The 27,913-nt window shown below is 51.3% G+C and overlaps 1 protein-coding gene across 2 annotated transcripts in view; it reads right to left on the bottom strand.

Annotated features, from left to right (window-relative positions):
* Positions 1-1,000: 1,000 nt before the first annotated feature.
* The window catches only part of PAPPA2 (pappalysin 2), a 69,127-nt gene continuing 42,214 nt past the window's right edge, over positions 1,001-27,913 (bottom strand). The window contains exons 14-22 of one of the 2 annotated variants that reach the window (XM_015869546.2): positions 27,448-27,619; positions 25,981-26,158; positions 23,954-24,167; positions 19,426-19,594; positions 19,074-19,206; positions 18,103-18,212; positions 15,305-15,376; positions 4,754-4,852; positions 1,001-3,224 (exon numbers count right to left, since the gene is read on the bottom strand). In XM_015869546.2, the coding sequence (XP_015725032.1) occupies positions 3,150-3,224; positions 4,754-4,852; positions 15,305-15,376; positions 18,103-18,212; positions 19,074-19,206; positions 19,426-19,594; positions 23,954-24,167; positions 25,981-26,158; positions 27,448-27,619 (1,222 nt within the window). In that variant the 3' untranslated portion in view covers positions 1,001-3,149. The remainder of the gene's footprint in view (positions 3,225-4,753; positions 4,853-15,304; positions 15,377-18,102; positions 18,213-19,073; positions 19,207-19,425; positions 19,595-23,953; positions 24,168-25,980; positions 26,159-27,447; positions 27,620-27,913) is intronic. The other variant, XM_032446143.1, reaches the window with a different exon arrangement.

The following is a 27,913-nucleotide window of genomic DNA, read 5'->3' as shown; positions in this document are numbered from 1 at the left end:
CTGCTAGCATTCCTCAGCTCCCCAGCAGCAAACAGATGTGTTACTAGGGTTGCTGTTGGCCATCCTGAAGTGCAATTGCTGCCAAAGCTTTCCCAAATCCAGTCTGCAGAGCACCACCATCCTTGTTAAACTGTGTACCCTTTGTCTTGGGAATGTAGAGGTCAGCCTCTTGCTCTGAAGTCCGGTGCTTGGTGAAAAGGAGGGGATGAGAAACCAGCTCTTCACTTAGCTACTGCCATAGACATTATTCTAAGTGCAAAACCTAGTCTTGGTTGCTGGAGGCTGCAGAAGCTCTTAATGCCCTGTTTTCTGTAGAAGTAAGTCTGATTCTGATGGAAGTCCACAATCTGCAGATAGAGAGGCCTTTGTGTGTCATCAGGAGCAGGAAGAGGAAGCCTTCCAGTCCAGGTGCTGCCCCACAGCATCCATCAGTCCCCAGCCCACCTCCGCCTGTGTTTTCCAGCTCTTCCCGACCTTTCCACTTGCTCAGCCATGACTCACCTTCTCCGCCATCTGCAAGGCAGGCATGGCAGAGGAAAGACAAACAGCTCCCAGCACAGATTTGGGCTGCTCAAATCCTGCCAGGTGGAGCCGGGGCTCTGCACTATGTGCTATAGCAGGTGAGTGGTAGGAGCCAGGATATGGAGAAGGGGACACTGGCCACCAACTGGTGTCCTCTGCTTTGGAGACATGGGTTGTCTGTGGGATCTGGGGGTCATCCATGGGACAGGGATCATCTGGTATTGTGGCAGCAGTTCATTTTGGTCCCTGTGTCTTTGCACCTGGGCACTATGGTGAGGCTGCCCACTTCATGCAGGGCTTTTTTGTGCACATACACAAGGAATATCTGGTAGAAAAGAAAGGAAGGAGGGAGGAAGGAGGGAAGGAAGAAAAAGAAAGAAGGGAAGAAGAAAAGGTACTTAAGAGTGCTTCCCCAAATTGTTAAGTGACCAACCATCTTCCCAGCCCAACTTCAGTAGAAGCAAGGAAGCAAGAGAGATGAAGGATGAGAAGATTATTTATTTTTCATAGATTTTTATAAAAAATAATTATCAAATACAAAAAAATAAAAATAGCAGCAGCCTCCATTGTGAATAAAACCCTAAAGGGGACACAAACCACTCAGTGTTGCTATAGAAGAACAATATTTTGGTACGTAGAAGCTATCCATCCATGGGAAGCACAAATGTCCCACAGCCAAGCCAGCACCTTGCCCACCAGCCTTTATGCCCATGGTGATCAGGGATGGGTCACGTCCAAGACAATGATTTTAATCCCCAAAAAGTAAGTCAAATGTTGGCATCTAAACACGTAAGTGCCCGAGTAGTGCTGACATGGAGCAGGTAAGATACTAGGGCTTGAAATTCTCCCATCTCCCTCCTTATGTCACCTGCACCCTATGTATGTGTGGTTACCATGGCCAGCAGGTCCCCAAGGTGTCCCTCAGTCCTGCTGTATCTGTGACGGAGCAGGTTGGGACACTAAGGCTGCCCGTGGGGTGAGGGATAGGGAAAAGGCTCAGAGGAGGACACGGCATCTCCTGCCTGGGACTGCTGGGATGTCCAGGTGCCTCTGCCCCCTGCTCCTGTCCTCCAGCCAAACGTAACTCCTGGAGATGCCTGACAACGTGGGCTGCGGGGAGGATGCTAGAAAGAATCTAAGGATGCCTTGACGTTCCCTGGTCTCTCCACACCGTGTCACCCTCTCTCCATCGCTTGGTGCCAGACAAACCCTGGTTCGGAGCCTGGCTCCACTGACTCAATCCGTGCTCTGGGGATGTAGCGAGGCAGATGTGGGGCTTCCATCTCTGGGGATGCAGAGTTCCTGGATACGGATGGGTTTCTGTGCTCCTGCCCCACGGTCCTTTCTCTGTTCTCATCTTTCCATCCCTTTTCTCTTTGTAGCATAAAACCAGCAGTAACAGTCCCAGCTGAGCCAGTACCTTCCCTACCCTCTGTCTCTATGGGCCTGTGGAATCAGCCCCGAGGGCCAAGGTTTCTTGCTGGGCTCTTTTGAGGCTAGGAGCAAATATGAAGGTTTTCACTTGTTATTTTTAGGAAGAAGAGACCGAAGCAAGGCTGTACTGGGCATGCAGTGCAATGGGCCACAGAGACAGTGATAAGGAAAGCTCAGTGGGAGATGGTGCTCAAAGTGTCCTGATGGGTCACTGGGGTTCTGCCTCTCCCTGTGCTACAGGGCTTGGTCTAGTCCAAGATCTGCTGACTGTACTGTTGAAGCTCGTATTTGGAGACACGGGGAAAGGAAAGGAGGATTCCATCAGCCTCTTCATTGTAGAGCATCACAGTTATTCTGGCTTGCCCATCACAACCCTCATCTATCTGGGTCTCAACAGCCGAGGTAAGTCTAGGGCACAACACTCCTTTTCAACCTCAAAATCCTGCTCCAGGACCAGAGCAAGGCAAAGCTACAGTGAATCCCAAGAGCAAAACTTGCCATCAGCGGATACTGAGAGTACCTCGAGGTCCTGGCCTCCACACCATCCACCAGGAACTCCCTTCTAGCTTGGCTGGGACGTTTGGCTTCTCTCTCTGTCATCCTTCCAGCTTCTGCTCCACAAACGAGGGGAAATTCCCTGCTCTTCCTGCCCTGACCTGCACTTTTCCCAATGGTTTGTACTTCACAGCAGCATGGGTGTGTGACAAAAGGTATCCTTTCTCAGCTTCATCAAGAGCAAAGAAAATATAATATATAATATTTTATATATATTATATATATATATGTATATATATATATATATAATTAAGTTTAAATATTTGCAGAGATCACAACTACCTCGACCTTGCTAAAAGAAGCCTGTACAGCAGAGGGAGGGGAGTGAATAGTGACAAAATCCAGAGCAAAAACGCTGCACCAGGACACATGGCTGCAGCCGCGTCCAGGCTCCCGGTGCTGGACCCCGTGCGGAGCCCCTTGGGCTGGACCCGAAGTCCCCGGCAGGAGCCTATTGGGGATGGGGATGGGACCACCTGTCCTCCTCTTCCATAGCTACCACCTGCTCGGCGGCCTCCACTGCCATCCTCCTGTCTGGCTCATCCTTGTGCCCGCTGCCCTGGCACCCTACTGCCTCCTTGGGTGTCCCTTCGCTCCTCCGGCACTCGCCTGACTGATAGAGGCCCTCCATGCCACTGCTACTGGTTCTCCTCAGCTGCCGGGTCACGGCACGTACACTCGTCCTGGTCACAGTCAGCAGCGAATGGGATCACCTGCAGAGACACAAAGGAGATGTTAGCCCAGATCAAGCCTCCACTCTCAGATCCCTTTGCTCACCTCCATAACCTTTCTCCACCTTGGTATGGGCTGGTTCTCCGGGCTCAACCATAGCACAGCCTTGTCCTCTTCACCTCTTGGAGGAACTCAGCACCTCCCACCCACAGCAACCTCCATATTACTTGGTGTGGGAACCAAGTTATATGCCTACAGTTCTTGTATGCAACAGATAAAGAAAACCTAGGTAGGCTGGAAACAGTGTGGGCAGGAATGACCTTCAGTAGGAGAGGCAGTGGGTCCATCTATAGTAATTCACATGCATGAGAGAGATTTATTGCACTACATCAACTGTATCCAGCCAAGCAAGCTTATGCCACTTCAGCTGATGACAGCAGAGCAGGGTGGCAGGGCACCAGCACAGTATCTGGCTCCTGGTTAACAGATGTCCAGCAGTGGGCCATGGGAGTTGAGATAACCAGTTCCTATGGAGGCTTTATGCAAACCAGGCTCAGAGCCTGGAGTTTTTCTTACTGTGGGAGCATATCTGATTTTTGACAGCCAGTGAGAGGCTGGAGAATTTGGTGTGTTCCGTCCTTAAGAGAGAAACACAAGAGGCTCGTGCTGCTGGAGAGCTGCCTGTGGGGCACACGAACTGGGCTGTGTCTCCTTGGGACTGCCTGTCCTTTATTTTGGCCAGAGATCCAGATGCCTCAAACACCGAGAGCCATGCCCTGCTCTGAGATGTGCTATCAGTGTGGAGGTTTCACTCATCACCTGGCTGTAAAGCCTCTTCTGTCCTATCTCAACTGGATCTTCCCAGGGTTTCATTTTTACCTTACTCCGTGTGTGCGTGTGATGAAAGGAAAAATGATTCAAGCTCCACAACAAAGATGAGAAGATCCAAATTCACATATTTTTGCACTGAGAAATCCTCTCGTGCCCTATGCTTTGTTTTGCTGCTGGATATGTTTAGGAAGGATGGGCCGTGAGCGTTGGGTAGCAAGTTAGGTGGGAGGGGTGGTTGTGGTGGGAGACAAAAGAGGGTCTGCACAGCTCTAATGCCAAGTTTCTTCCTATATGCTATTTCTCCTGTTTTGTTTTCTTGGTTTTTTTTCCTCTCCCAAGGAGAATTGGGAAAGGCAGCTCATAGCAGATGCCAACAGACCATGCCAAAATGCCAAATTCCCTTGAGATCACTCAGTTTTACAACAAGGTGACTTCTGACTCACCATGACTAGTGCTACATCCTATGGAAGGCATGTATTCAGGACTTATTTCCCAAAGTGAGAGGGAATCCTGTGAGCCTCAGCAGGAGCCTGGTTGAGCTCTCGGTCTCACTGGCGTGAGTCCAAACCTCACTGTAATCAGTGGAATGATGTCTATCAGCTTCAGCTGGTTTTGGTTTAAAATCATGGGTTTGTTGATGGGAGAATTGCACTGCAGGCCTGGTTCCACAGCCAGCAAAGCACGGCTAATGGGGACCACTTAATCACAAATGCACATACAGCGGAGAATGCTCACTCACCTTCCTGGAGGACAGCGTGGAGGAGCAGCAGTCACCTCCGTCGTACTGGCAGTATGCCCTGTTGTTGATGGTGTCACACCAGCCATCTGCTAGGAAGGGCTACAGAAACAAGCAGTTGCTGAAAAGGTTGTTCGAAGGGGCAAAGTTCCCCCCAAGACCAGAGATCCCACATCCTCAGCAAGCTACAATGCTCTCATGCAATGGTACCGCAGTGCAGCTGTGCATGTTCACATGGCCTTGTAAGAGGCTGATCCAGCTCTTCTCTCCATCACTACTCTTCCCATCAGAAACCTTCCTTCTGATGAGCTTGGCTCCGAAATTGAGCTTGGTGACCTGGCTTGGGCAGCCAGGAGCAGAGAGGTGGTCATGAGGATCAGTAGATGCTCAATTTCAGGAAGGCAGATGCTTTATCTCCCTTGGACTACAGAGTCCAAGGTTAGGAGTGCCCCAGAAGTTCTTGTGCCTGAGCAAAGCCAAGAATTTACAAACACTGGTTGCAAGGACTAACTCATTTCCAGAAGTTTCTTGGTCTGACTCTGATGTCAGAAGACATGTCCCTACGGTACTCTAGACTCTAGAGGCAGCTCTAGCCCCTCTACAGCACATAGCTCCACCAAACTGGACTACAAGCCTATTCATCCAGTGGTCAGATGGGAAAAACAGATCTTCGAGCACTTACTCCCTGCAGCCAAAATCCAATTCTGGCTTGAGTAGAGAAAGCATTAACCCTACTGATAAAGAGAAATACTGGCAACAAGGCCTCCTTCTAGCTTCAGAATATGGTTGAGTAGTGAAGGACTTTCATTGAGTGGCACAGCCCAGTGCCCTTTGCTGCTCTGCTGTAAATCACCATGGGATCTCCTTGATCTGCTGGGGATGTGCAGAGCCTGTTTTTGCGCAGCTCAAACTAATGCCTGAACATTAACAAGCCTTCCTTACTTTCATCTGTACTGTGGAAGCAGAAACCTATTCCAGCAGAATAGCTTTCTGACCAGAAACATTAAACAGCGCAAACAGCCATTCAGAAATCCACTTAGGTTTTTTTTTGGTCTAGTTACATGAGTCATCTGATTAGAGAAGAGAAACAAGTAACTGGGGCTGAGCAGCAGCCAGCTGGGCCTGAGAAACAACGCTGCACAACTGGTGCAACCCAGCAGCGTGCATGGGGAGTGCTTGCAAAGAGCTGTCAGGAGCTATAGCCGAAGTTTATTTAGCACAGATCCACATAAGCACGGCCAAGCAACAATGGGATGTGTTAACAGAATGGAGAGGCCATTCATTATCTGGGTGATTAGCACTGAAATATTTCTCCTGTTCTGCACTGGCAGCTACTGGCTGAACAACTGTGGCCATCCTCCTGCTGTCATCATAAGGGGCTCCTGGTAGAACTCTGACCATCCCTTAGCTCAGGAAAGCAGTCAGGCCATTTCAATGGTCAAGTGATAAATCAGAGGACTTCAAGGTGCAGTTGCAAGAATACAAAAGGGTAAGCACTCCTCTTCCAATGAGGGTCCCCAATGGCTCTGAAAGAATGGAGAGCAGAAGTCTCTGTTGGGCAAGGGCTGGCAGGTGCAGGATGCAGGCGGGGGACTGGCCGCTGATGGTGACGCGCTCTGGACATAATTTTCTTTCATGTTGGAGTTTTTCCTTGAGCTTCACTCCATGTTTCATGACTCATTGGCAAAACAACACCCGCTGCTTCTGTAGTTTCCATCTAATTACCACGGAGGATTGCCGGTCCCAGCTGCGCAGGTCTGAAACGATTTCCAGATCGTGCTTTGTGTGCAAGGTGGGGGAGGACAGAGGCAGGAACAGGATGGGCAAGGAGACGCTCTCACTTTCTCTCTATAACTATTAGGGCTAATTGCCCCCTTTCCTCAATCCGCCAGAGCCCGTTCCCCACCCCAAACAAATATAGGCTCCTATGGCAACACATGTTGGGGAAACTTAACAGCTCATGCTCCAAATTACATTGGAAAAACGTATGAGGGGAAAATAAGAAATGACTAATTGGACTGGAGACTCTTGAGAGCCAGGAGTATGGGTTGGGGACACTGGCCTTGTTCCTCGCAGCGCCAGGACAGGTTCAGTCTCATTGCTTACAGGACAACGGGAGATCAAGGGGAGCAACCAGAGTTGGGCTGACGAGGAGATGCTGAGGCTCTCACTGGATCTGTGAGGGAGATGCCATGAATCCTGCTGCTTTGCCACAGAGCCTCCAGCCAGCTCCAGTTCTTACAAGCAGAAAGAGCAAACCGTGGTGCTGCCCTTGGCTTCCCTTGGTCCGTGCTTGTGTTAGTGTCATCGTGGTCTTGCAAGAGTCTAGAGGAAGACACAGGCAGTGCAACTAAGTATGAACAAGTGATCTGAGAGAGAAAATCACCTACGGATGCTTCCACACAGTGTGTGGCTCTGTAGGAAACAACACCTGCATGGGGCGAAGGGAGGCCAGACTGTGCCAAGGGCTCCAGGAGGACTTGGAAGTGAGTTAGGACATGATGGGGAGCTGCATGGCCAGCTTGCATGACAGTAAGAGCTGGGCTTTGTCATCCATCTTGAGTCTTGGAAGGAGCATTGCCAGGGCATGTGTTAGCATGTGGAGAATGGCACCTGGCACCGCAGGGCCAGGCAATGTGCTGCCCTAATAAAAATAGCAATTGTGCACCCAGTGTTTTGCTCACAACATTTTCCCCTCACTCCTGTACAGTTCCCAGAGTATGAGCTGAGGCTGCTGGCTCTGTCCCTGCAGATGAACCAGACCAGACAATATAGGAGCAAGAGCCATCTCCTTTGTTCTTATCCCAAAGTCATCAGCTAGGTGAATGGGGTCCAGATGCTTTTCTTCAATCTTATATGTAGGTTGATTCACTGTGAAAGAGCTTGGAAGGGTGTGACAGGAACAGTGGTGAGCAAGGCAGCCAGAGAGGCTGGGTTTGGAGAAGGCAGAGAAGCAGAACGGATAAACCACAGATGCCATCAGTATTGCACATATTTTGGTGCTGCGTCACGGGCACTTGGTGAACAGCATTTCTCAGAAATGCAGGCTTTGCTCTGGTTGAGCAGACCTGAAGGCCCAGCACCTTCCTATTGGCAATGACCCATTCCAGATGCTTCAGAGAAAGGTGGAAAAAAAGGGGAAAAGAAAAAAAATGCAGTGTGCACCTGGCCAATTATGTACTGAACAGCTCTTCTGTGCTGCTGTGGAAAATGCTTGTGATTTCCATCTGCCTATAGCTAGAGAAAGCCCAGATCCTAGTTTCAGAATTCAGCCTCCATAAGCAAAATGTTTCCTTCCAGCTTCTAGGATGCTGTGCAGGTCCTGCGCTTTGCAGCCACACTGATTCCATGCAAGGAGGGCAGTTAGGTTGCTCTTCTGCTTCTTCCAAGTCAGAAAACCTCCTGCTGTCTTTGTGTCCTCTCCTTTGGGCAACAGTATTTTGGGTTTTAATGGTCTTCAGATCCTTTGCATTCTATGATGGCCATGTTTTACTCTGCAGGTGCCTTTGCTCTTCTCAGCTGTAGCAGCCCCAGAAGAGCAGGGGAGCACCATTCTGGAATGGGCAACAGGCAGAGACCAGCCTTGGAGATGTCACTGCCAAGCTCCATGGAAAGACTGGAGATCAAAGGGAGCTGGTGCAGACTGGAGATCAAAGGGAGTTGGTGCAGTAAAGGAAGCAGGGTCGTGGCTGGGTGATAACCTCTACAGGGACATGCCTCTACTTGCTGTGCACATGGTTTTCCAGAAGCACCAGCAGGTGCTCACTGCCAGACACAAAAAAGCAGTGGCTCGTAACTCAGGCAGGTGGAAGCCAGTTGGTAGATGAGTGTCAGCCCAAAGCTGGGCTGATGGCCACAGGACATTGAGTTGCCCTGGGGCTGGAGGCAGGGGGTCACCTCTATCCCTTTCCTTCTTTGCCACCCCACTGCAGCCCCAGGAAAGCTCTGCTATTCCAGGAAGTGTCTAGGAGGACACAAAGTGTGCCCAAAACCTTGTTAATAGCCAGGTTTACCCAACCGTCCAATGCATCCACCACCCCACGATCTTCACGTGTGTCCCTGGAAAACATCACATGGAAAAGCCCTTGTTCCAACCCTTCAGCACCACTCCAAAGCACTGTTCCCCTATAGAAAAAGCAGGGTGCTCCCTGTCCCTCCAGCCACAGCCACAGTTAGAGGGATGCTACAGCACAGTGTCCCAAGGATGCATCCCCTTCCTTGCACACACTGCCGCTGGTGGGGCAAGGAGCCCGGCAATTCTTGGCTCCTCCAGCTTGCCCAGGGAAGTTGACGGGGAATGCAGACTGTGGGAGGAAATGACAATGTTCATTGTTTGGATTGAATATTTTTCTTGGCCCTCTCTCTATTGCAGTGTGCCTTTTATTTCATTATTTTTGCTCCCCCCTCCCCAACACCCCGAGCATGCTGACTCTCCCTCTCTCTCCTTCCTGAGGCTCTCTGGCACGCAAGGAGGAAATCAGCTCTGAAAAACACAGAGAGGGACAAAGAGGGAACAGGGCTGGCTCCTGGTCAAGAAGATTTTTGGGATGCCTCGCTGCCCTGTGCCACTCTGAAGAGCAAGTGAGTGCTGCCCAGCTGCTGTGCACAGGGGAAGAGACCTTGAGGGTGGAGAGCAAAAGAAATTTGGCAAGAAGCACCTGAGACCTGTGACCAAGTGTCTGGGAGAAGACAAAAAAGGAATGAATCTGTGCAGCACCAGTGTTTTATCCACTATTTCTGTGCTACCTGGTTTCTGTCCCCTGAGCCATTTCTGTGCTCGTTTTAGAATCGTAGAATCATTAAGATCGGAGAAGACTTCTAAATCCCCAAGTCCAAAACCCCAGCCCACCCTTCCATGCCCACTGCCCATGTCCCTCAGTGCCACATCTCCATGGTTCTTAAGCACCACCATGGATAGTGACCCCACCACATCCCTGGGCAGCCTGTGCCAGTGCATGACTGTTCCTTCTTTAGAAATTGTTGCTAATATCCCCCCTTGGAGCCACATGCCCCCAGGATGGCTTGGAAATGAAATGAAGAAGTGTCAGTTGTTTCTGAGCTTACTGGTGCCCCCAAGCCATTCATTATCAATCACATCTTCTCCAGGTGTCCCCTTAGCCTTGTCCTTTGTACACCCTGATCTCACCGCTCAGAGAACAGGAGGAATAACCCAAAGGCAGGAAAGAATAAGCAAGGGGCAGTTTAGGAAGAAGCCACATGCACATAGCACTCCTTGCAAGCCTGAGGGTCTTCAAGGGGTGTCCCCAGGGCTCCCCATGCCATAAACCTGCCATCCTGCCCTCAGCACCATGCCCGCTGCTGGCAGAGCCATCGCCTGCCAAGCCCTTCGTGCAAAGTATGTTGCAGGATAGGACGGGTTATGAAAAACAAGCCCTGAAAACCACAAGGGCCTCCTGACCCACTTGTATCTGGTTTCTGCCAAGTTCTTGTTACAGATCTTAAACAGAAAGAAAAACAATGTACGAGGGATGAAGGAGCTGAAGGGGAATATTCGTGTTGGAAGAGCAGTTGGCTGGGCTGCGCTCAGGGATGTTTGTTTATTGTCAAATGCGACTCAATGATTCTGATTTCAGTAGGTGCCTTCAGTGGTTTTCCACTCCTGTCTGCATCCCCAGCTGCAATGTCTGAAAGAAGGAAGCAGGATGTGGGGTTCTGCAGCCTGTTCCTGGCCTGGTGCTGCTGTGTGGTCTCTGGGTGCCCATCCATTTGCTTTGCCCCTTAGGAAAACCTGTTTTCTATGATCAATCTGTGTGCAGGGCAGGAAAAGCACAGCTCAGGGGAATGCTGGAGGAGAAGCAATCTGTGCTGGGTCAGCCCACAGCCAAAGCTAAGCAGCATGGAAACGTGCCCAGCAGGTATCTGTACAGTTCCACCTCCAGAGAGCTGCCTGCCACCCAGGGCTTTCCCCTTTCAAGTCAGGGGCTGCATCTGAGCCCACGCTGACCACAAACTGCAGTTTAGTCACATGGATTGCTTCACCACGTTCTCTTGAGACGTGGCACACACTGTGTCCTACATGGGAATGTGCCAGAGTCTTGAGCAACTCATTAGGTGTGTGCTCACCTGGAGCACATGGGCCTGTAGGCTCTGGTGGGACGCCTGAAGGAACAGCAGCCACATTCCTTGCAGAAGGATCCTCTCCACCCTATCAAGGCAGGTGGCAGTACCACATCTCCACAGCTCTTGAATACCTCCAGGGATGGTGATTCCAACACATCCCTGGGCAGCCTGTGCCAGTGCATTAACACCACAAAGAGAGTGAATTTAAATGGCCATGCTGAGATATCTGGCCACTTTTCAGAGCAGCTGGGGTGCCCCATTGCCCTACAGACCAGGAGCAGAGAAGACATCACCTGCTGTGCAGCCCCATTCTGATCAGGGTCCCATTGTATCTCCCATTGCATTAAGTTACAGTGGGACACTGATTTTAGATGCGGCTTCCCCCTGCCTTTACTGCACATGCTATTGGAGGGGTCAATTGCAGCTGCCAAATGCTGGACACAAGTCATGGTTTTGTGCACAGCACTGAGAAGAGCTGAGAAGACCCCATTGGGTCCTGGCTACCTGTTGAGTCACGAGAGGCGAGAACAGCCTGCAGCCACAAACATGCCTCCATCCCTAACTCATAATTTCCACTGCAATTACTCAGGAAAACCACAAGAGAGAACAGCTTTGCGTTTTACGATCTTGATAACATGATCGGCAGCGCACACAAGGGCAGAGAGACCTTGTCCTCATGGGGGAAAGACCTGCAAAATCCCCGGCAACCCACGCCAGCCACAGCCTCCTGCCATGGGCTGTTGTCACCTGCAATGGCCTCGTGCTGATGTTCCTGGCTGTCCCCCAGCAGGGATGCTCAGAGCCCAGCCAGGTGACCTTAGGCAGGACAGGCAGAGCCTCAGAGCTCAGACCAGCACCAGAACCTCAAGTGTTTCTCACTAAGAAGGCAGAAAGGGTGCCTGCACCTGCTACACTTAACCCTTTGCTACCTGTGCAAGTGGAAATGTTGCAGAAGGGCTTGGCTGCCCATGTCTGCTTGATCACCACAAGAGCAGCCTACGTTTCTCTTCAGGACGGTGGTGTTACTCCATCCTGTGAATACGACAGTGATAAAAGAGGTGGGCTTTTCCACCTGAACTGCAGTGTATTCCTCCTGAAGTGGCAGTAAGAAGAGTGCAGAGCTGGTAGGCAGTGTGGGCTGTAGACTGCTTTGCTTTCCCAGGTGTGGCAAGCACTAGCCACCTTCATGGATGGACTCAGCACCAGGACAGCAATGGGGACAAGCCATTCTTCTCCCCAGCCCCCTCCCCTCTCCTCCCAGTGCTGCCATCTGTTTTCCTACTGATGGAAGGGGATGAGACGTTCCGCTGGCCCTCGAGAAGCAAAGCGTCTCAGTGCTAACTCGTATTCCTGATGGGCTTCTGGAAGGGTTCACATCACTCTCTCTCTCCTTGAACTACGTGCCTCTGCACTGAGGGGATGGGGAACTTGGCACAGAGCAGCGAGAGACGGGGAGGCAGATGGACGGCCAGATTAGTGGGAAGGGAAGGGAGGTGGGGAGAGGAGTGAGAGGGATGAGCAGGCGGGCTGGTCTGCTGCCAGTGGAGGAGAGAGATGAACGAGAATCTCACTGATGCCATTACATGGTGACTTGAAATTTCCAGCGGGAGGTTGGCGAGGTGGGGCTGGGTTGGTCAAAGCTGGGCTTGGCTGCTGCTCACTGTGCCCTATCCTGAAGAGGACCCTGCGGGGAGGGACCGTGCCAGCAGCTGGGAGTGCTGCACTTCTCCTGAATAGGGCTGTTCCCTGAATGAGGCGGCCAGATGAAAGCAATTCCTCATCCAGGGCACTCAGTAAGAGACGACAGCATCTCCAAGGAGTGACTCAGACCTGAGGGGACCTGGAGAGGCCACTGGAACAGCGTGGAGAGCAGAGGCTGGGCTCCAAAAGGAGGTGCCTCCAGTGAGGGATTACTGTTAGATAGGGAGGAATCTGGGCCTAAGACATCCGTCCCACACAGCTGGCAAGTTGAGCTGAACCACGCCAAACCCAGGAGGATCTCCAAAAGCAGAAGATTCCTTGTGCAGATGAAGGAGACGCGGGGATGAGTGGGGAATGGCATGCAGCAAGGCCAGGCTATGGGTTGTATTTCATCCATACCCTACTCTCACTGTCTGGCATCTCCACAGCCCATAAGAAATTCACCCCAAGTGAAATGGCCTCCAAGATCACCCAGGGAGATGCAGGCAGGAGAGAAAGGGGATTGAGGCTGTGGGGGTGCAAGAGAGCACAGATGACATGGAAACCAAGGGACACTTCCTTTGGTCAGAGAAGTGGAATGGCAACACTTTTCATCTCCCCAGTGCCCAGCAGCCTTCTGAGCAATACCTTTGGGGAAGAGTTGTGGCAGTATAATGTCTACTATGAAACATGTATTAAAAGGTTGGCTTATCAGTCCAACATAAAGAGTAATCAAAGACATGAGAAGAGAGGAGGAGATCAGGGAGGAGGCGGCTGTGAGCTGTTTCTGAAAGGAAAGCATCGGGGCAAAGAAAACAACCTGAAGGATGAATCTTCATTAGTATTGCAGTGAGTGACTGTGACCTTAAAAACAGGCCTGGCTGATGAAATTGCTAACAAGGAGGAAGGCATTGTTCCACAGAGGAGGATCAGGATATCTGACAAAGAGATGACCTGAGGACTAGGGAGAGAAACAGGATGACATTCACTTGTGTAAAATTGAAGGGCAAGCTCTTGTGCTGATAGTAAAACATCTGCTGTTAGCTTGGAGCTCATCAGTTGGAAACAAAGGATGCAGAGAAAGATCTGGGTGTACTTGCTGACCTTAGGTCTCTCTGAGCTGCCAGACTGATGCAACTGCAGAAATGACAGATACGTTCCTGGGTCTTATCAAAAGAGATTTACACATAGGCTTTGTGCAGGGCTTTGGTGAGACCGCAGCTGGAAGAGCGTGTACTGCTCGGTCATTTCTACTGGAAGAGTAATTAAAAGCAGAAAAGGTGTAGAAAAGTATATGATAACAATGACGAGAGTAGAATCTATCTGCTTTTAGGGCACTGCAAGGTTTTGGCTTGCTTAAGTTATAGCTGTAGGCTACAATTCTTGTCTGGGAATGCTCCTTAGAAGTAAATGAGGATGACAACATCCAGGAACAGAAAGAGCTTGTGTTGGCCATGAGCATGCTTAGGTGGCTAATGAGAAGACAGGGAGTACTGCTATGAGACACTGGGATTTTAGACTCAGTGCCTCTCTCTCATGCAAACAAACAAGCTGGCATTTTTCCATCATCCTTTACGATATCTCACACTGAAGACGCAGACCCAAGATGAGCCACAAAACCTTCCTGCTTCAATTAGAAGACATAGAGCTTCCCAAGGCACTGAATCCACCATTGTGCTCTGGTACTCAGCCATCCAACTCCTCTCTAGCACACAACATCCTATTGCCTTACAGATTACAGGAGCAAGACACAACAAGCCACCAGGTTTGGGAGATAACTGCTGCACATCCTGCCAAGCACATTTCCTCTCTGGGGACATGTCCACTGCTGCATTGAGGCCACACAGTCACAAACAGTCACACACGCTGCCCTTTCTTCCACCCTTCAGCTGACAAAGAGCTGAGCTAGGCAGAACCAGCGAGCAAAACCTGATCATTTGCATTGAAATGAGTGCATTTAAAAAAAAAAAAAATAATAATAATATAAAAAAAAAAAAAATCAGCAAAACCCAAAGCTATTTTTGGTGCGTAGACTTCATTTACATTTTCCTTTTTGGTAGAAATCCCAAATTTTTAGCAGACAACATTCCAAAATTCCCTCTTCACCCCACCCACCCACCCCAGCTTTATATTTTTTTTTACCCTCAATCATAATAACAAATCGTGCTTGACAAAGACTGCCTATTTTTCATTTCCTCTGTGAACCGACTCCAGGCTGCCTATGATTTTCTCTTGCCGGGTAATTATTCAAAACCAAATGAGTGGCTAACCGATTTCTGCAAGGAATTCTTTGTCTGCAGATTCTTGGGGAGCGGTTTGTTTTGCACACACGACGCTGGAAATCCTCCTTGTTTTGGTTGGACGCGTGAGTCACGCAGGGCTTTTCTGGACCCGTATTACTCTAGAACTGCAGATCTGGTTAAGGAAATATTCAGGCTTGGAGTCAGCACGCGATTTTTGGGGATACCCCTTGCCAGTGAAATCCTTTTGCTAGAATTTTCTTCCCGGGTTGGCTGAGAAGAGCGCAAGGAAGGAAACGCGGCATGAAGCCCTGGACCCATTCCGTGGCCACGCGGCGCGTTGCAGCTCACCCCCAGCATTGCCCTGACCGCATGCTCCGGGTGAATGCCAAAACACCGAGACTCCAGCAGACTTTCTCCATGCCAACCCATCGCAGACCTCCACTATGCCAACCCATAGCAGACTTCATCTGATCATAAAGACCCCACATCCGCGCTACCCAGCTGCACCGCAGGGCTGGAGCTGTCCCATGTGCTGGGAAAGGAAGCTTACCTCACATGACTGGATGCAATGGATGGCAGAGGGGTCTGGGTACCATTGCAGCCTGCCCGTGCATACGATGTGCTGGGGAGGAGAGGAGAAAAGAACTGTTAGGGAGATGGTGGAGGGAGGACACAAGCATGCTCCCAGTGGTGCAGGGTCTCTTGGAGCTCCACAAGGCAGATCAGCCCTAACACCCTCCTGCATCTCTGCCTGGAGGAAACCCCTTGGAGCTCATTGAACCCAAGCTTCACCCACAAAGCAGACTACACTGCTCAAAGCAGAGCCTGGATAAAGAGATAGATGCATATGTATGTATATGTATGAACCCCCAGGAGAGGAAAAGGGGAGATAGTAAGGATCACCAGGATCTGGGTTTGGCTGGCAGCACTACATATGGTGGGCAGCAGCCAAACTGGGAAGTCGCCATCCAGTACTACCACAGATGGATTCCTCTGTTCATCTCAACACACCGTGATGTATTTATCAACTTCCCACTTGCACCAGCCTCACGTCCCAGCCAGCTGTCCCAGGACACCAGCATCAATTCACCCTGCACAGCTCTGAGAGCTGTGTCCACAAGGGAGACACCTGGGGACTCAACTCCCCCGACTTGGCTGGGGCTGGATACACCAGCCTCATGCTCACCCCCACCGCAGAGGTATTTATGAGGTTTTAAGTCAGCAGTTGCAGCCAACTGGACACAAGAACTGGATGCGGAGGACTGAGTTTCATCTAACTGGAACGCTCCGTCCCCATAATTCAGAAGGGGGTTGTTGGGAACACTCATGATTATATGGGGGAAGAAAAGCCCCACCACACAGGCAATTTCCTCCTTGTAAAGCTCAAGCAGGCTTTGAAATCCGAGGCCCCATAAAACAACGGCTGGCCTGTGAAAGTGTCCTAGGATGCCCTGTACAGCATGGGGTGTTACATGGATGGACACATCTTTCTTCCACCAACATGGCTCCAGCACCCTCAGCATGGGATGGAGCAGCTCTGCCTCAATATGCTTTCATGGGGTGCTTTACTCCTGGGTTTGCGTGTGATGGGAGGGGTGAGGGAGCTGCAGGCTGGCTGGTGGCATCTCCATCTGCTTCCCATGTATGCCAGGGTAGTGACTGATGGCCAGAGGGCAGGGTAGTAGTAGCACCCTTGCAGGTGGTAGCAGACAAACCCCTGTGTTTCTACTGTATTTTTCAGCTCTTTCTTGATCCAAGTCTTCAGTCCAACCCAATGGGTTGCCAAGAGTAAGCTCCAGAGGCAATGTCCTCAGCCAGAGCAGGGAAGGCAGCTGTGATGGGATGGGACAGAGAAACTGGAGAGAGCAATTCCTGCTCACCCCAAAGGATGCTTGGATCCCAACCCCATTGGATATGTTGTATGCGGTTGCTGTACAACTTGAATGAGTTCCCAGACCTTCTTGGCTGTAGGATGCGATGAATGAGAGCATAAAAAACAGCAATGCCCTCCCCAGGCAGCCTCTGCACTCCTGGTGTGTTTTGTCACATCCTCCCCACCACCTTGGGAGCATGGCAGCTCCTGGAAACACAAGCACAGCAGGAGGCAGAGAGCAAAGCAAGGCAGCCCAGGCATAGAGATGCTGCGAGGGGCAATTCAAAATAACACTGTACTTCACTTCTCCACAATATTTCCCTTGCATGAGAACCTGTGGCCAAGCCACCCGGTGATCTATCCAAGGCTCAGGCTCTACAATCCCACATGCCACGGGCATCCTGCTGCTGTAAAGGCATGGAGACATGGCATGGGGATGCTGCTGGGCTTTCTGCGGCTTCCTGGTAGGAGGGGAAGGCCTGGATAGGGGTGCCAGCTCCCAGAAGGACTGTTTGTTTTCCTTTGTTCCACCTCCTTCCTTCTGCATCTCGGTTTTATTTTAAGAAATATTACCCCGTTGGAGCTGCATTTTGGGAAAGTCGTGCCACGGAGATCCAAACTATGTGAGCTATTTGAGCTGTTTTGCCTTCAGAATGAGTAAGGGTTGGGGAGGGAGAGGCAAGCGGGTGGCCAGCAGTCCTGGCTGCAGAGCCAACTGCAATACCTCCTCCCTGGCAGGGACACGCTGCCCGGGGCCACATTGCAGCTGCCAGGTGTTCAGGGACCAGGGCTCACACCTTGCCCTCTGCCAGGGGTGAATTCTGATCTGCACTCGGTCATTAAAGCACCTTGGCTGCCAATCGCATGTGGCACATCCCAAAAGTCAGCAGGATTCCTGCATTTAGCTTCATTCACAAAGGTATCCTGTGAGTCCTGGAAAACTCACATAACATCCAGTAGCTCACACTGAGCTTTGGTCTCGGAAGGCAGGAGGCTGTGCAGTAGCATCCTCAGTGTGTGAAAGAGGAGGAAGAAATGCTGAAAACTTGAGCACTGGTTATGAAGCAGAAGAATCAGCCTGAAGCCTCATAGCAATTAGATGAAGCAGGCATGGTGCAGAGATACCAGGCATGGCCTCAGCTGGCCTGAGTGAAGCAGGTCTGAGATATACCTTGGTCCTCTAAGATCACCAAGCCCAATTCATCCCACCATGCCCATTTACCACATCCCTCGGTGCCACATCTCCACCTTTCCTGAATGCCTCCAGAGATGGTGACTCCACCACCTCCCTGGACAGCCCATTCAAATGCTTATACCTGCATACACAGCAGGATGCGTCCTTGGCCATGCCAGCCCTGGTGGAGCTCATCCCAGGCTCTAAGTGGACATCAAGGCAGAGGTGGCCAAGATGAACAACCCAGAGGCATCTCCCGAGCATACACTCATGGAAAAAACCATGCTATCTCCCTGCGTACCTGGACTCTGGTCGGTTGCAGGCGGTGATCCATAGTCTCAGCAGTTATGTTTTCAGGCAGTATGACTGGATCGCTGGGGGGGATAATGCAGGAAGGTACACACACAGCACCTGAGGAAGGAGAGACAGCTTTAAGGGACTGCAGCAGGAAGCAGGCAGCTGACTGCTGTGGGATGGTGTTGGACACCAATATGCCAGCTCCTCACTGCTTGAGATGCATTTAAAGGAAACCCTTTGCCTACCAACAGCTGACAATTTCTTCCCCCAGCCCTGACTTATGTGAGAGTTTACAGTTCTTCTACCATGACTTCCAATGATCCAGGAGGACAAAAAGATGTAAAACTCCCACTTGGCAAAGCAGGTGGGTCCCAACCTCAGTCTCAGCTTCACATTAGGTTTTTGGCCAAGTTTACCTTTGGCCAAGCCTCAGCCAGTTTTAGGTTTTACACTAATGTCCCACCCAGCAGGATGCAAGGTGGGATGTAATGACTGTGACAGCATTGCATCTGAAAAACCAAGTCTTTTAGAAAGAAATGGATGATGTGGTCCCTCATCTGGTGAAAGCACCCTGTTACACACAGCTGTCACTCCAGCTCTTATCTCAGACCTGCCCCATTAACCCTGCAGATGTCAGCAGTCACATTAAGTGCAGAGGCTGCAGTGGGACTGAGAGCTGGAGGGTGAGATAAAGCACTACAGAGGGCTGGGCTTGCCCTAGAGATGAGTCAGTCCTTGCTTCTGAAGAAGTGCTTATGCTGATGCAAATTCTAAGTTACCAGGGGATGCACAGGGCTAAAGCCACCCTAGGGCTCTGTGTTCAAGAGGAGATTGAAAAAAGAAAACATTTTTTTTTTCTTTTCATAGATTTAATGGGAATTGGCCCAAGTAGAAGAGTCACTGTGACCTTCCAGCTGGCTCTCCAGGCCGGCTGACTCAACACAGGGTTTCTGCAGGGTGTTCTCCTGCCCTCACCTATGCCGTGCCCCTGCTCACACTTGTACTCCACGAGGTTGAGCTCTGGGGGTGGTGGGCAGGTGCCCTTCAGGCTCTTGCACAGCTTGAACTCCTCCGTCCACGTGCCCTCCTTGGTGCAGACAATGGGAACCTGGAGAGCAGAGAGAAACCAGGATCTGGAGATACTCTAAGCTGGGGTGCATTCCATGCTGTTGCTGGCACCCACACCACCACAATCATCTCCAGCAGCGAGTAGAGCTCCGTTTTAGCTTTAAGTGGTACCCAAATGCCCCAACATGCCCAGCCCTGCTATTTTGCAGTGCTCTTAAGCCCAACGTGTGGCTCACCCCCACCCTGTCCCATCACTCACCCGTGATCCTGGCGGCTCACAGCTCAGGACACACTGGCTGTCCAGCTCAAAGCCCTGGGTGCAGTTGTACATGCCTTCAAACACTGGCGGGGGTGGCTCACACACCACAGGGATGCAGCGTCCCTCCTCCCATTGCCCGCTCTCCAGGCACTGAACCTTCAGGAACTTCCTGGGAAGGGAGATGGAAAGAAAGCTGAATTGCAGACTCCAGAAACAATCCTTCTCGGTTCTGAAACCCCCACTCATGGGGCTTTCCCACACTGCTCTATGGGATAACCTATACGCAGCCAGGACCTTCCTTCCCCTTGTGCTGATTTAGGAATCCTGGACACTTCTCACACCACCCATCACACCAATTTAGTGGGTGTGATGGCGATGCATTGACAGCTGGACTAGATGATCTTAGTGATCTTTTCCATCCTTCGTGATTCTATGATTTGGGACCCCTGGGCACTTTTCCTCAGGCTTCTCACAGCACTGGTATTGGAGCCCCAGACACTTCTTCCTGTGCTCCCCATCACCCTCCATCCTTTGTAGCACCTCCGGATGATCTCTCCCTGCCCTCAGCCCCCACGGGTACGTGCAGGGCTGCCTTGTCCTGCCGCCAGTAGCTGCATACTTTGCTGGAGGAGCGAGCCTCCCCTGTAAATCCTGCTGGCCCACACCCAGCCCTGCTGAGGCTCCTCTTTGTGCAGCGGCCAGAGCTGTCAATCCCACTCTCACTGAGGAGCTGCCGCACCAGAGCAGACCAACACCAGCTTGTGCTGCTGAAACGGCCCCAGCGTGAACCGCTTGCCAAAAAGAGGATGAAAAAGAAGGGGAAAGAAAGGCCAGGAGCAAAGCCCACCCGCTTCTCTGTCTCCTCGCCTCAGCAGCAAGGTAGACTTCACATCTTCTGCACAGGGCTTGCCTCTGCCCACTCCAGCTGCCAAAGCTATCAAGCAGGGCTCCAAGTGCCCTGCAGAGGGAATCTAACATCCAGTGCTGGGCTGCAGAAACCCCTCAGGGTGGCACTACATTGTTCTGAGCTGTTGCCTTTGGGCCACCTGTGCCACCCACCACACACCACAGCAGTGGGGATCGTGGCCATGCCCCACTGTCAGAGCGCAATGCAATGGGCTTGGTGATGTCTCCATCAGGCCAAACTGCCCTTCTCATGTCCATGCAAGCACCCTGCTCTGCTTGCCCAGATCTGGCCAACCCAGAAGGCTGGAAGACAATGCACATGAGAAGAAGTGACCCAAGGTGGACATGTGTCTGACTGACCCCAAAGCAGGTGTGTATGTTTCTGCTGGGTGCTGCTGGATGGGACATTCGGGAGTCTTTTCAAAGCATTCTTGTCTTTTTAAATAGTTGAAGCTCTTTGAGAATCCCCTTCAGAGACCTGACTTTTTCTAGAGACTTTATAAAAGTGGCAGATGTTTCCTGCTCTGATGAACACAAGCAATAACACAGGGAAGGCACAGGAAGGGAGGGGACATGGCAGGGCCCCCAGTTCAAGCAGGAGCCTTGAATTGACTGAATTGATTGAACTGAACTGAAACTGCATCCAATCTTGGAAAGGTGGTGGGGAGAAACATCTCTAGATCTCACTGTGGACATCTGCAGCTTCAGCCCAATGCCAGTTTCTTGCTCTTGCTTGCTGCCCCTGCCACCAGGATAATATTCTCTGCTTTTCAAAGACGTTCCCATCAGACCTCACTGATTTGAAGACTTTGCTCTGCCCAACTCCTCAAGCAGCATTTTACCTTTCTGTCATTGCCTGGCATGCAGAGTAAATCAGAGCAGAGAAAGGCTTTCCTTGTGCTGCTGCATTGCAGCTACACCGGAAGTTAAGCTGATGACTTTAGGACAATATGAGCAAAGCAATGGTACAAAGCCTCTAGCACCGAGCAAAACTCCTTCTCAAAGCATCTGGCCACCTGGCCAGTATAACTGATGTAGCCACTGCACGTCACTGTTGTTCTTCCGACCTGCAGCATAGGACCTTTAGCATGGAGCTGGGAAGGACTGAGGAGAGGCTCCTCATGGTCTTTGCACAGAGGCATGTCATGTTGTGCAGCCTCATTGCCCTCAATGGGGACTCTGGTTGAGGTCCAGGGTAACCTCATGCATGAACTCTCCCTGTCCCTCCGCAGCCCCTCCAGACCTGGACTGCAGTCCCTCCCCTCTGGAGGCTTGTCCCACTGCCAGTCTCTGTGCCTTTAAACCCCAGGTGGCACATGGATCGTCACTGCACATATGAAGGGGGCAGCTTGTATTCAGGCATGGAGGAGGGAAGGGAGAGGCTTTTTAAGAAAATAAATAAATAAAATAAGAAATACCTTGAAGCAGCTTGAAGTTTCCAGGCCCCCTGACTCCTTCTGATCTGGCTTAGCGGCATTTCACAAGGATTAATGAGGAAGCCAGGAAAATCAGAGTCAACGCTTCCCCCTCCAGCTGGGCAGTGTGATGTCTGATGGGGAGAGGAGACCGGGAGACGCCTGGGACTGCACCCAATGTGAAGGCATGAGCTCCATCCAGCCCCAGGGCTGTGGGAGCAGGAGCCTGGCTGGGATCCAGACCCACACTGGGGTCCACCACACAAGAGCGGTGATGAATGAGCCCAAAGCCACCTCATCTCCCATGGCAGGAGACTGGTGGCTTCAGAAAAGAGGGGGAGGAAGGAGGGAGATTTGATGGGAAGTTAAAAGAAAGCAAAGCTAGATTGTAAGGATTCTACAGCCTGAGCAACCTGGGCAGTAAATCTTTATCGAAGGTCTTAGAAGTGGAAATGACATGGAGCCCTGCTGACAGCCTGTTTTCTTTACCTGGCTTTTGGCTCTCCTGGCTGCCTGCATGTTTGTCTTTTATCTGGAAGGGACCAGATGTGGGCAGGAGAGGCGATAGCCCTGCACCTTTGTACCCACCACAAATGTGCATGGCCTGGTGCCCTGCTATGCTGTGATATCCCTGGGATGGGCTGTCCTGCTTTGCCCGCTGCCGTCCTTCTGATGCCATTCCAGCCCTCAGCCAGCTAAATTCTTCCAGGCCACCTTCCCATCCATGTTCCCCACCTCCTCTTTCTCCTTCATGGCCTCCATCAGCCTGCTGCTGTCTTTGAAGAGGGCAAGAGGTGGAGGGGCTGACATCTCCACGGGGCTGGGCTTTCTCATGTATCCCTTGATCCTGGTGAAGGGCCATTTATTCCTCAGGCTCACCAGTGCATCTCCTGACAGTCCTGCCAGCTTCTCAGGGCTCATCCCAAGAACTGATTATGGAGCAAGCAGGAACAGAGGGTGGTGGCCTTAGGGGCAAAGTCCCTGGGCTTGGACTGCCATTATGGATGTAGCAGCTGTGCAGTTCTACACAATGTATGGGAGAAAGGCACTGCAGGAGTCTGATAAATAAACAAACAAACAAAAAAGCAGCATTCTCACTTTCTTGTACCCATCAGCACCTGTGCAGCACTCAGTCCTTTACAAGGCTGGTACTTGCTTTACAAGCTGTCCTGACCTACACAGATGCCACATGCACACTAGAAGAGCATGAGGTCTCCCAGAAGACACCCTTTGCCACAGCAGAGGTGGCAGCAGGGCTGGGACTGTGTTGATCTAACTGCATGTCCAGCGCCTGAATGCCAGAGGCATCCAAGCTGCTCCCCAGTTTGCAAAGCAGCCCATGTGACTGTAGCCATAGTAGTAATTTGCTCTGCTCCTCTTGGCCCAAGAGATCCTCCTAACACTGTGAAAAACTGTTTACAGAAACCACTTCCTTCATTACCAGGCAAGAAATTTGGCAGCTGCTTCCCAGTGCACAACAACCCTACCCCAGAGCAAAGTAGAGCTGAAGTCTGCATCCAATTTAAACTGGAAGAGGGCATTAAACAATTAGCACATAATTATCTGATTGGGGCTAGCACTGGGACTCTGGGGAGGACCCTGCTGTTGCCAGGGAATCTTTTGTGACCATACCCAAGGGGACTTCAGCTGGAGGTGTTGCAGACAAAACGTTGCTCAGCCCTCCAGCATCACAGTGCTGGTAGTGAATCACCAGGATTTTTTCCCCAAAGAACTGGGAAAAACCTTCTCCAATTGAAATACAAACACTCGAGATCAAATTTAGCCAAGATGTGCAGGGGGTAAAACATTAACCCCAGCAGAAGGCCGTTGTTTGTTCCTACAACCCTAGTGCTGTGATCTGTTTTGATCACTTGTCACCTTATCACAGCCCTACTGAATTACCCAAGAGCCTGCAAACACTTACTTTTCAGCAAGAGGCAAGTGCACTGAGCTGCACCGGACAACTCGTACGCTTCAGGCTAAGGCACTTAATATACACAGCAGCTTATATGGAGTTCCCATCTGCTTTATTCTAAAGTGGAGGAACGCCTCTTGTATTTGACAAAATAAGCATGAGAGCAAGCTTCTCTGCTTCATATCTCTTCCAGCAGCTGAAGCAGTGCTTTGATGGAGACAGAGCATCATGACCTGTACTCTTTGTTCATGAGCAGGAAGGAGAAGTGACTGCAGACCCATCCCAGACTTACTTCTTAGGTTTGCCCACTGTGTTCTCTGCCACGTGGTACCCAGGCTTGCACTTGTAGCGGCAGATGGAGCCCACATCGTGGTTACCCTGCATGCAGCGTGGGACCAGGAGCCTAGCGTTGGGCACGGCAGGCGGAGCATCACATTCCAGCTTGCAATAGGCTTCAGGGAGTGACCAGAGCCCGTCCTCCAGGCACGTCAGCCATTGGTTCATTCCTGAGGCCAGGAGAGAAGTAGAAAGTTTGGGTCAGCGCTGGAGCACCTCTGAGGGAAGGTCTGAGCTACCAGCACACATCTTCTTGTTGGGTAACACCACAGGAGGCAATATATACAAAGACAGATTGTATGCACAGTTGGACAGCTTCAAAGGGATGGAGAAATGACCTTGGTTCTGCATATTTCCCCCCAAACTCTCCCTTAAAATGCCCAACTCTGGTGATGCCTGAGGAGAGTCTTGGGTGGGCTGAGGGCTTTTGTGGGTGACAAAAACACAGGCATGGGCCCTTCCTCGTGTTTAGTTCAGCACAACTCCATTCACCCCACATGGCCTGCCAGAGGAGCCCAGGCTTGCACCCACCACGTGCTAAGGTTGCTGCTTCTTGCTGAGTAAGAAGAAAAGTAGAACTGAAGAATTGGGACTTCCTCTTGGGAGCTTTGTACTGGGCCTCCAGCAGGTTCATGGTACAGCCAGACAGTGCCATGCTCCCTCCAGGCATCACTTTGTTTTTATAGACTCACCACTCTGCCTACAACAGCTCATAGACAAGGCTGTGCTCCTGCTCAGCGCCAGTATTCCTGACGGCTGCGGTGCATGGGCTGTCCCCACCTCCGAGCGCCGTGACAGGAGCTATGTAATCCTTTCCTTGCCTATTCTTAGCATTTATGAGCACTGAGAGCTTTTGGGGAGAACACGCAGCAGACACGTTCCTGCCTTGACGACTCGGCAATCCCCCTCGCCTTGTAGGCCTTGGCGGAGCCCCATTGGGACCGCTGTCAGCTGCTGGAAGCCACCCGTAGATGGGACGCCAAGGGAGCCCGTGGCAAACCTCCCGTTGACTTCAGCAGGAACAAGAGGAGGCTGTCAAGGAAATATCAGCTTCATGCCTGCCCTGGGTTGACCCACTGAAGGCAACGGCATGGCTCTGTGCAGAGCTTGGCCCGTCGAGCTGTCGCTCGGGCGCTGCCCTTTGATCAGCTCACGCTGGGATCTGCAGCGTTCCCTCCTGTCATGAAATGAGACCTTAATTCTCCACCACCAGTTTTGCTCCTTAGATTTAACTAAAAAAACAGTAAATGATTTTCATGCGTTTCGGCTATAAATGTCGCCGTAAAATAGGGCACCCATTAAAATGATTTGTTGTATGCGATTGTTCAGAGCGAAGGCACTGGTGGAAACTCACATAAAGTCCCAATGCTTGAAGCTGTCAAGGCAATTACCCCCGAAATCCCATCCAGCTCAGCCTTGCACAGACAGGAACAGTAGCTCTCTTTCTCTGACTTGGCTTAAAAACATTCCTGTGGGTATTGATGGAGTCGGCAGAATGAAAGCCAGGCCGTGGCGTGTCTGGAGGACTGCTGTGTGTCTGGGTGGTGCACATCTTGAGACTGCTCTGCAGCTGTGGGCATCAGTCTCTATGGCGTTATAAGGCCCCAGGCCTGCTGAACCACATTATTTCCCACAGCCGCCAGGCACCAGGCCATCTGCGGCTCTCTGAAACCCCCTCTGTTTGTCTGCACTCTTGCTTCACTCATGTGTGTAATGCCACAGCCAACCAGACTTCACCAGTTAGCAGAAGACATCCCTGAGGATGTGGGCTGACAACCAGGGTTGGGCATCACAGGGAGTATCCTTATGCCACGGTGACCCTGCTCAAGAGGGATGTATGTCTATCATTTTGGGAAGGATTCTCAAAGGCACACCTGTGGCAGAAGCAAACTGGGAAATTCAAAATATCACTGCTCAGTCCTGAACAACCTGGGACAGGCACCAAAAATGGAGACTTAAATCTCTCAGCACCCCAGACCGTACCTCGAAGCTTGGCAGGGTGGATGCAGGAGAAGGAGCATCTCTTCAGGTAGGTGGTCCCCCTGGGGCAGGAGAACTCCGCATAGTAGACATGTGACTGGTCAGGGACACCACAGTCAACAGGCTCACAAGTCACAGATCGGTCCCACCGCCCTGAACTGCACGTCAGCATCACCTCCTGCTACAGAGAAAGCAAGTCTCCATCAGACCCCAGCAAATGAGCCTTAATGCAGTGTTTTACTTGAAAATACACAACAGTTTCCTAAGCAAGGAGTTATTCCCAGATCTGCACACTACCATTTTCTTCCCCACAAGATCAAGTCTTAACTCAGGTATTTCACCTCTCCTGTTGATTGGTCTTCCTCAAATGTCCTGATCCTGTCATTCCTGAAGTCTTCACTGACATCAGAGATTTGTAAAATCTTATTTACAAGTTGTCATTATATAGCCTCTCTTACACAGCTGGGGGCCTGCATGAGAACCTGAGTCCCAGCTGCCAGGGGTTCCAGCCCTCCATATGATTAATATTAGGTACTGACCTCACCAAAACAGAGCAGTACATGATGGTGTGCTATGATTTCCATCCCCATAGCCCAGAGAGGGTGTGCAGGAAAAAATATATCTATTATTCCCCTTCCACTCAGGGGCTGAGGGGTGCATCTCTCCTGCCTCACTGCACTTCCCAGTGCCTACCAGGGTGAACAATTGGGGCTCTCCAGGGAGAATGAGGCCCATCGTGTGCCCATGGCCCGATTTACCTCTGCTTGTCTCCATATGTGTGAGTCTCACACTCCGCCTTGGACTTGTGGGGTAGCCAGCTCAGCTTCTGTCCCCTCTCCAGGAACAAGCTAAGGATGGGACACACTGTGCTCAAAGCCCTGCCAAGGTGACTGCCCACATCCAAGCTGCTCTGCTTCGAGGACCTCCAGCCCCAGGTCTCCTCATCATCAACTGAGAGCGGAGCTGGCTTACAGCTTTACAAGGCAGATCCTGGCCTTCTGGAAAGCAGGATGAGCCCTTTCATGCTGACCTCTGCCCTGCCTCACAGGCTCAGGCAAGGAAGCACAAAGGAAGAAAAGCTCCCAGAGGCTGTTCTCTGTAGCCATCTAAATATAGTCTCTTTGCAATGACTTCATTTTTTCCCCAAGCCACTAACTTCAACTTTAAAAGAGAAAATGTCCCTGGGATGTTTAACCCTCCCTTCCAGAGAAGAGAATTGTCTGCTCCTCCCTCTGGAGTGCGTCGCCTTGGCCTGAGATGTCCTCTGCTCTGGCATTTAGCCTGGAAGAGCTGTGGGCAACATGGGGATGCAGGAAGATGGCAACAGAGCAGCACAACCAGCACTGCGGTCCAGCATCAGAGCTGCTGTTAGAATGCCATTTGCTGGAAAGGCTGTGAGGAGCCTGGGGTTGGAAACCTTTGGAAACCAGAAGTCAGTCAAAGGGTCACCGTCATGCTGATGGTACTCACCTGTGAGGAGCCCAGGCTCTTCCCACTGCCAGAGCGTGGCACGAAGCCCTGCTCACAGGTGACGGAGCACACCATGTGCCTCGGGCCATCCGAGGAGCAGTTCAGGCTGGCAACATGAGCAATCACTGGCTGCGTGCAGCTTCCCAGCCCTGTGCAGGCACCATAGGCACAGCTGTGGAGAAGAAAAGGGAAGGGTCAACCCCAGGATCCCAGCACTCTGTAGCAAGGGACTGGCCAGGTGGCACTTGCATGGGATGCTCGGCAGGTCATGGATGCATGTGGAAGGAAAGATGAAGGGAGCTCAGGATGGAGCAAAGGGCAGGCTGGTATGGTGGCTAGTGACCCTGCTCATGGCAGCAGCTGGAGTTTGATGATGTTTGAGATTCCTTCCCACCTAAGCCTTTCTATGACTCCATGATTCTAGGATAAATTCTCCACCACTAGAAGGGCAGTAGGTATGTCAAAC

The sequence above is a fragment of the Coturnix japonica genome, chromosome 8 (assembly GCF_001577835.2).
Source record: "Coturnix japonica isolate 7356 chromosome 8, Coturnix japonica 2.1, whole genome shotgun sequence".
NCBI lineage: Eukaryota > Metazoa > Chordata > Aves > Galliformes > Phasianidae > Coturnix > Coturnix japonica.
The sequence above is the reverse complement of the archived record's forward strand: the minus strand, read 5'-3'. Positions and strand labels throughout refer to the sequence as shown.